Source organism: Cynoglossus semilaevis, chromosome 1 (assembly GCF_000523025.1).
Source record: "Cynoglossus semilaevis isolate Cse_v1.0 chromosome 1, Cse_v1.0, whole genome shotgun sequence".
Classification (NCBI taxonomy): Eukaryota; Metazoa; Chordata; class Actinopteri; order Pleuronectiformes; family Cynoglossidae; genus Cynoglossus; species Cynoglossus semilaevis.
The window spans coordinates 25,445,824-25,455,226 of NC_024307.1; the positions used below are offsets into that span (position 1 = coordinate 25,445,824).

At 40.0% G+C, this 9,403-nt stretch overlaps 1 protein-coding gene across 1 annotated transcript; it reads right to left on the reverse strand.

Annotated features, from left to right (window-relative positions):
* Window positions 1-1,417: 1,417 nt before the first annotated feature.
* LOC103387074 (G-protein coupled receptor 26-like) lies at window positions 1,418-8,044 on the reverse strand. Its single transcript, XM_008321578.3, has 3 exons — window positions 6,077-8,044; window positions 5,211-5,324; window positions 1,418-3,227 (listed from the first exon to the last, which is right to left on the reverse strand). Exons 1-3 carry the CDS (start codon window positions 6,745-6,747, stop codon window positions 2,990-2,992), a joined length of 1,023 nt encoding a protein of 340 aa, XP_008319800.1. The 5' UTR covers window positions 6,748-8,044; the 3' UTR covers window positions 1,418-2,989.
* Between the last annotated feature and the right edge of the window lie 1,359 nt (window positions 8,045-9,403).

A 9,403-nucleotide genomic window follows, 5' to 3' on the forward strand; every position in this document is an offset into this window, starting at 1 on the left:
ATGTACTGTGACCACAGCCTCATTAGAACTACCTGAACTTCCTCTGACTGCAAGTTTGTTTTTTAAGTTTGTTATATGTAGTAGCCACTAAAAGGGGAGAATTCTTCACTTAAAGCAGCAAATAATTCCCGTAAATCTGTTTCCACATATTACGTTAAAAATAAAGTCAGAATAAATTGGAATCATCAATCTTTAAAGATGATCTTCAACCCACCTATTTAATTACACCTAATTATAAATAATGATTGTAATACTGCTGCAGCAGAGAGCGTTCCTCAGACAAAACACTGGGGCCATTTTTAAACCACAATATAATTATGGCAAGATAAAGGCAGAGGAATATAGAACTATGTGATGGAAATGATTGTTGCCAGTGCAGTAAAATTGCGTGCTTTCTTAACTCGGGCTTGTATTATTTTATTTGCAATAAAATGTATAACTTTTAATGCGTCTTACACTTAATTTGTCAAGCTGAAATCCTTCTTTGCCTTTCTGCCTGTTAAAATCAATTTTACATCAACAACCACACCACAGATTTTAGTTTTTAATTTTAGAAGATTTAGTAGATTAATGATCTTTTTCTTTACCAGTGAATATTAAACAACACCCATATTTGAATATCCTGAGCTAATCATATTAAAACAAACGGTACTTTGACATAAACTCACATCATTTAAATCTAGGTTCAAAACAACATTACTGTATTTATTACATGTATTCCACTAACAGTTAATCACACGAGAACAGCAAATGGCTCACAGGAGGAAAACTGCGCGTGAATTAAATACATCTGAAAACCTTTGTTGTAGAATTAGCAGCTATTCTGGTCAGAGAAGTAGAGAACAGCTGGAAAAAAGCCACACAAGATCTGGCACAAACACAAAACAGTGTGTTTTAAAGCACTTTGAGAGCGTCTCTATGCTACATCACGTTTCTACCTCTTTAGCTAAACAAAATTATTTTCCTGTAAAGTGCAAAATATACTGTGTATATTAACATCATGTCAATAAATATCAATAAGAAACATGTTTTCTATTCCCGTCAGGGCAAAACACAGCTGTAAAAATGTGTTAAAAGCGGACTCACTCTGAAAGTACATTCACTTACACTTAGACGCACACTTTAAAGGACGTCTGGTGATGTCTGTTCTTCTCACTGTCAGCAAAAACCCATAAAAAGACCAAAAGGGAGCTCACAATCCCAGGGATAATTTATAAATAGTACATGTTGTCAGGGGTAAATAGTATATTTTAAGAGAGATACATTAAACAGCATTTGCTTACTCCTAATCTTTTTCAATAAGCACTAAAGTACGGTATAATTACCAAATTATTCATTTTACAGATTCATATATGTATATATGTATTTATGTATATACGTATGTATGTACATATATGGTTTTCCCGAGTCTACAAGTTGGAAGGAGTTAAAAAATATTGCTTAAAGTCAAATGTCAAAATGTCAAATTCAGCTCCATAAAAAAAACTTGGCAAAATGTAGAAGAAATAACTTAAGTTTGATAAAATGTATAAATGAAGGAAAATACAAAAGAAAAAAATATTGTTAGTTCAAATGTTAGCTTAAACATAACCTAAGAATAAAGACCAAACAATATATATATGTTTGCAAAAAAGTCAGCAAAGGTACAACCTAACGTTGAAAAAGCAAACTTCTTTTAAAATGGCTAAAATAATTGGAGAAAGATAATTAAAGATTGGTGAGCTTTAGCCTTGAATGAGCAAGAATATTACTCAACATTAACCTAAGAAGTTAGCCTTTAGTTAGCTTCAACATCAGTAAAGCACAGGTTTGCAGAGTGAAGATAAACAAGTAAATTTACTTAATCTTGGAGAAAAATGCCCAAAACAATAAGTAAAGGTAGCTAGAATCGTGTATTAAAAAGCAGACGTCTTACCTTTATTAAAGACTATATATGAATTTAAAAATAGGTTCAAACTATTTTCTATTTTCTCACTTATTGTTCTCCTTAATTACCCTGACAAAAAGTCCTACCTCCTCTGTCCTTTATCACTCTAACCGTCTTCACATCCTTTTCAGTTCTACCGTGTTTAGTCAGTTAGTATAAGTCCCTGTGTCCTATTAGATATGAGTACAAACATGTAGTGTACTTTTACTCTTACTGTGTGAAGCCTAAGATGTGACCCGGCCCATTGGAATAGACTGTGAACGTTTTAAGCACAACTCTGTTGTTGACGGTGGAAAAACGAATCACCAGTGCTGTCCTTTAGACGGGTGTTCATGTCATTTGCCTTTGGCTCCTCTAATGACAGTAGCTCTGAGAGATTTGGACAAAGTGCATCAATATCCAGTGATTGACGTGACACTGTGAAGTATTTAAAGCGCCCACTACAAGACATGGCTAAAATGTGGAGCAGGTTTTGGTCCATCTACTCCAAAGTCAGTTAGTTTTCCACAGACAGGAACCTTCCTCCTTTCATGTCCTATGAAGCAGTGGGTCAGAAACAAAAGGCCACCTTGTACAGGTCCCTAAGATCCACCAACCACTTGGTCCTTCTGTAAAATCTGAAATGACAAAGTGTATTTGTCCCCTTGTGTGTGTGTGTGTGTGTGTGTGTGTGTGTGTGCCCCTGCTTTGCGGTTGATTGAGAGACCCTATGTTTACCAACAGTCTCTGAGGACGACGTCTGCACTTCATCCCTGTCGCTGCCTATCTATCCTCCCTTCAACCTTCTCATTTTCTCCTCCGTTTCCTTGCGTTTTTCGCCTCCCCCTCATGACTGTCTCTTCATTCTTGTCCGCCCACTATCTTTGTTATTTTTTGCTCTGCCCCTCAACCCACAATCTGTCCTCTCCATCTAAGTCTCCTCTGCCTTCCTTGTAATATCCTGTCCAATCTGTCTCTCTCCTAAATCTCTGCCTCCGCCCATCTTCTCCTTCTCAGAGGCGATTTCTTTTTTCTCTTTCCGGACACTGGAGCGTGCATCTGTCATGTCCCCAGGTTCTGCCATTAGCTAATCCTCTGGAGACAGTAGTCGTTCTCCGTGTCTAAGGAGCTGTTATGGCCAGACGAAGGGTACAGGTCACGGCGGAGCAGCCTGTTGACAACTGTAACCAGGACTTTCTTGTACTGCTGACGTAGGAGGGAGTAGGCGAAGGGGTCAGACGCAGCCTTGCTGTAAGTCAGGCACTTACTGATGATTCCCCAGTGGCGGTTGATGTCCACGAAAGGCAGAAGCTCAGCCAACCTGAAGGGGAGGCAGCACAAATGTATGACTAACCACAGCAGAAGAACCCAAGCCCAAAGCTCTGACACATCAGAAACTTCATGAAAAATAAAACAGTTTTTTTTTTTTAAAGAAGAACAATTCGTGTTTTTTTTTTTTTCTTTTCACTGAAAAATGGAGTGGGGAGAATTTCCTATTTTTCAGCCAAGATCTCTGCGTTTGGCTGTGCTTTCCTCAAAGCCCTCATCTGTGCCTGGCTCAACAGGAAGCTTAAATATTTTATTAAAAAAAAAACAAGTCATAATTTTCTCACAGCCACATTTTCTAATGTGCACTTTGACAGATGTCAGGAAGAAAACACTGCTCAATAAATTCACATGCTTTACTCATTTTTTTATGGTAAAGGCCTGATATATTATCAATCACATGAAAGAATTTACCATTTTTACCATAATCAGTCAATTGGTTTATTAAATAATTTTGGTTCCTTTTTTGTTTTTTCTGTTTCGTTATAATGATGTCATTTCACACCTAGTGACTTACCATTAGAGACTATTAGAGTTATAGTGTTAGCGTTATATACTGTATATATACATATATATGTGTTCATATATATGTATATACTTTGACATATGGACATAGTATAAGGACATAGTTACATATATAATAATTATACAACTTGTTCTTTTCCCTGCTGTATCTGGGTTTCATTTTAGCTTTGTGCATCACTCAGCCATGTTTACATAATTATTTTAATTTCTATTCTGTTTTTTGTTACCATTTAGCTTTTAGTTAGCTTATTGGGTTTTTTCCAACATATATTTGTCCCAACTGTTTCCTTCAGTAATAATTTAGTTTTTTTTATTTTACCTTGAACTTGAATATCTTGTGGTTAACAGTAATCAAACATCCTGCTGTATTAGAAGTTGAAGGAATTCCAACCATTTCTTGAGGTGTCTGACATTTTTTCATTCATATGCGTGTCTGAAATAACTGTCTAAGATTCTCTGACTTTGATTTGATTGTAATACCAAACAAATAAGAGCATTTGTTATCCACTGAGTAAACCTGATTATATGCAGAGCATTTGTGTGGAACTTAATTACACTCTTAAGTATCGCAGAAGGAGCAGTTGGTCCGTGGATATTTTTAGAATCTTAAATCATGTCTCTTTCAAAAGATGTTTTTTTTTTATATTTGTTGCAATAATAATTTATCAAAGTCCGTGCTGGACTTTCCTCTCACCTGCAGTCTAATACTTCTCTTCAGGTTTGTCATTGAAAATCTAAGGGCACTAAAGGCCTTGAAAGAGAAGACGATTAATTGTTTAAACGTTGATTAAGAAGCAGCATGTACGGCAGGAAATATCACAGTATAATCTAATATAATTATACGGCGGGTGTGGAAGCGTGACTAAGGCTACTTCGCATGTGTACGCTTGATCAAGAGGATGCTCCAATTACCCACACATCATTTCACTGTGAGCGTACGCTGCCTCTCTCCTCCCGTAGCTGTAATCCACACACACATGCTGGTGGATTAGCAGCTACACATCTGCCTGACGAACGTGAGCTCTTCTATTCTGTGGCGGCAACGTTCATATCTGGGTTCCTACTGTGTTTCAGTTGTGTTTCGGCAAAAGCAGCATGACTTCTGTTTACGACACAAACACCAGGGACTAATGAGGTTCCTCCTGGTTCACAGAAATAATAATTCTGTGTATCTGGGGATGAAAATAGCCCGACAAGTGAGTGTGTACTTCAGGTGTTGGATTGTAACTAATCCAATCTAATGTGGCGACAGATCAGTCTCTAGTGTCCAAACCCAGCAGCACTAACGATTCTGGAGGAATAATGAATTGATTTACTCATTATATTCCAATGACACCTGTTTTAATCTGTTTACTTACAAGGTTACATTTCTCTAGCTGTGTTAAGGTCATTTATTTATGGAGTTTTGCAGTACATTAAATGCAATGCACTGTTTGCTTTCACCTGGACTTACCTTGTAATTACATAAGGGGCGAAGCAGATGATGAATGAGCCAATGAAGATGCTGATCTTCTTTGTAGCTCGTTGTTTCCTCCTTTTTTGCTCGGCTAAGCATCTCTGTTTAACACTGAAAACAACAGCAGAGGCTCACAGTCACCACTACACCGGTCACGTCCATCTGTACTGTGACAATTTCACCACAGTACCAGGGACCAGCCAAAGGATACAGTAATGTCAACAAATGAATGAGTCAAAACGTATGCTTCACATTAAATGTGGTCAATAACAGGTACAAGTGTCAGGTGAGATAGTGCTTGGACCATGTCGTCCTGTTTTTGTGGGGACCTATTTCCTTGTCAAACACTGGACTCTTTATTATCAGTTAAGCCTTTCATAATTTAATACCGATGCTAACCATGTTCATCCCTTTATAACCATCTTCCAGTGGCTTCTTCCAGCAACAACATGCTTGGACATGATGTTTGAAATAATCTCATTGAATTTATTGTACCACAATTTCTTCCAAAATCATCCAGAGCAAACTAAAATCATTTCAGGAAGGTGCTGGAACCTTTAGCTTTTCATCAGCAGCTGCGTGAGGCTATCGTGTCAAACCAGTGTTACCAGCATCTCCTCAGATTTATGTTACGAATAACTGAAGTGGTTCTGTGGGCAAAAGGGTCAAAAGTCCAACAGAAACCAATACTAACCTGTACCTGATGAACCATGTGAAGACATACAGAATGCTCAACTCTGATATTACTTGATATGTTCTTCGAGCAGGGATTCTGAACATGACATTTCATGGCATCATATTACCTATCTCGGGAGAGGTGAGTAGATGTCAGTGTATATATACTGTATGTGTGGTGATAATACCTGGGGTGAATATCGACCAAAAGGAAAAGAGTCTGCATGGTGATGATGTCAATCCTCTTGCAGTGAAACCTGGCCACTTTCAGCACCTTCAGGTAGGTGAAACACAGGATGAGCAGAGAAAGCACAAAACTGGTGGCGTGGAAAACTACGGTGAAGACCGAGAACTTGATCCTGTCGCTGCCCTCCTGGCTCGGCTGCAAGGTGCAGGAGGCGTAGACGTGGCTGTAGTCCATCCAGGAAAAGAGTAGCGCGGCCAGGGAGAAGGTGAAGGAGTGGAGCCAGGAGTAGCAGACCATGATCAGCGCGTCCTTGTAGCGCATCTTAGTGGAGTAACTGAGCGGAAAGACCACGGCTATCCAGCGGTCGATGCTGAGCGCTGCCATGCTCAGCATCGTGTTGGCGGTCAGGAAAGTCTCCAGAAAGCTCACCGTGTGGCAGATGCAGTCCCCGAACGGCTGCTGGTTCCGGACGATCCCGACCAGAGTTGCGGGCATGTTGAGGACAGTGATGAGGATGTTGCAGCAGGACAAGTTCATGGTGAACACACCGGGCACCTGCCGGCGGATCTCGGTGCTGTGGACGAAACATAGCAGCACCAACAAGTTGGACAAGAGCGAGACGACGGCGACCACGACGATGAAGAAAGCGCAGATGATTTCAGCAAAGTCCATGTCTCACTCCAGAGAGTGCGCACCAGGGTTACCAGTGGACAAAGAACGCCTCAGTCCGACCATGGTCACCCGTGGCGCATCTCTCATCCCTACTTTCATAACAGGAAAAACCTCTTCCAAAGAAATCCTCTCCAACTTCAGCCAGGCGCTGTCCAGAGTGCTGAACCCAGCCTCCACCGCTCAAACCTGCAGCACCGTCCTTCTCCATCAAACACACGTCAGGCGCAGCTGGAGCCAGCCTTGGCCAAGTGGGAGTGGGTCGTGCGTGGTGCGCGTTTCAGCAGCTGCGGCCGTTTACACAACAGTCCACTCAGCACGCAGCTACAGAGGCACTGAGAGGGACAGGAAACGTACCTGTTCCAATGAATCCTCTTTACTGGCTGTTATCACATTAACAGTCTAATTGAAATGCACCTTTTCAAAAAATAAAAACAACTAAAAACAAGCAAAGTTTCACCGCGCCCTCCCTCACATTTGTTTCTCCTCTTTTCTGATGTTTTGTTTGTTTTTTTCTGCGCGCGCGCACTCAAATCAATCACTGTGAGTAAGTTATTCACTCCCGAGTTTCTCGTGTCGCCCGCATCGATCCGGCTTTACTCCAATCAATGTAGACGTGGAGGCAAAAGGGCGCACCGAAAGCAAGGGATGTGATGCCGGATAATTGGAGACGCGTCTGCTGCCGTGTAGCCAAATGGCACCAGGTGCACAGGCGCACCAGAGGGGCACAGGGGCAAACAGATCCCTTTCCTGAAAATGAATTATTCATTGACCACTGAGTACTGTAGCTGCGCTGTGTAGTGTTATTATAATTTGTGTCTGGTATCCGAAAAAATACACAGCAGCACCTGTGGGGGTGGAAGTGGGAAGGCTGACCTTTCCATAACTCTACATGGATCGGTGGTCAGAAAATATAATACATTAAAATACCTCAGAAGGTGAAATGGTTTGTTTTTTTCCCGGTGTTCCAGTGTCTGATGATGCGATTTAATCCTAAAGTTGAGTATTTATAGTTTACATCAGGTGGTTTATCCGTTTGCCTTACAGCAAAAACGTCATCAGTTTGAAGCCCAGTAGAACCTGAGTGTCTTTTGTCCCTATAACTCAGGTTCTCTAGTCTCCAGAAACATACAGGATTAGGTCATGAGTGAAGGCTAAGTTAACTATCAGTGGGAATGTGAATGGTTGTTTGTGAGGTCTAATTCTGACACCTGCCTGTACTGGGCCCAATTCTCCCTACCAAAATAAGTATATTAATAGTTTCAGCCTGAGAATGTTTCTATTTTTGTTAGGTACAAAGAAATTAAATATTCTTATTATCTTTTTAGTTCAGAACTGGTCATTTATGGGTGAGTCAGATTAAGCTTCTGGAGGTTGTGTTCCTGAGGTACGCCATCTCTGATTCCAGAATGAATAAGAACATCCTGATACACTGCACTTCCTGTGATTACATGAGAATATAAGTCAGCAAAAACTGAATGGTTCCAGTCGCTTCTGCACTATGTCGTTGAATCTAAATATAGTGGATGGTCAGGCTGCAGCTGCACATTAGGAGCTTTAGACTCTAAACAAAGTTTTGAGTCCATTTCTGAGTGTGCTGTTTTGCCCTCCACTAACATCTCCGGACACAGACAGTTCTTATAAGACCCTGATACAGCTAAAAATTCCGGCTAAATATGTCAATTAGGTTAAAAACATATCATATAATTGCAGAGCCAATTTAAAGCAGTGGTAAAAACAGTGACCAATGAACACGCTTTAAGCCCAGTAGCCAAAAAGAAAGTCAGCTAATACTATAATTATTGTATATAATACTAAGCAAAAGAATATATACAACAGCTTAAAGCTACAAAAATTATAAAAAATAACAGCTAATAAACAGATGCTTAAAGCTTTAGGATCATGAAGATAAAAATAAAAAAGCTATATGGCATAAACAGGCAACTGTAAGCACTAATGGCTAACAACAAAGGTATCAAAAAGTTAGCTCAGTAGCTTGAAGTTAGTCAAGTAGGTAGTCAAAAAATAATGAGCAAAATAAGTCAGACGGAGAAACAATGACATTGCCCTGAGAATGATCTATAACGACCTCGAGACATAAAGTTGATGGTATAATGGTTGCTGGTTCGAGTTCTGACCTGAAGTGAGGTGCGCTAAGCTATCCCCAAAAATGTTTCCTCTCCATGGGTTTGGCACAGTGACGCTCACTGCTCCTGTTACATTAAAGGGTTAAATGAAGAAGATATTTTTACATTAGTAGAAACTAATGCATCTGAAACTTTGGACACAGCTTTGTGATTTACGATGTATTCATTTCCAAAATCTAAGCAGTAACAGCCCAACATCACCTTTGGTTTCCTCCTTCCTTCTGTTTATTTTGTGTCGTTTCACTTCCCCAAGGCCTAGGTGTAAAATAAAAACACAACTGCACAGTGGAAAACAACACAGTACTCTGAACTACTTTACTGTAGGGTATTTCCTAAGACATCTGGTACCAACGTAGTACAAGGCTTAGTAACGTCATCAACTCAGAATATAGTAGACAGAATGGAAGTGCCTGTTTCTCAATCCTGCCTCTTCTGGAGACACATGTAGACAATGACTCACTCAGGTCTGACACAGCCTGCACAGTTCCTTTGATTTTTTTTTTTTTTTTTCA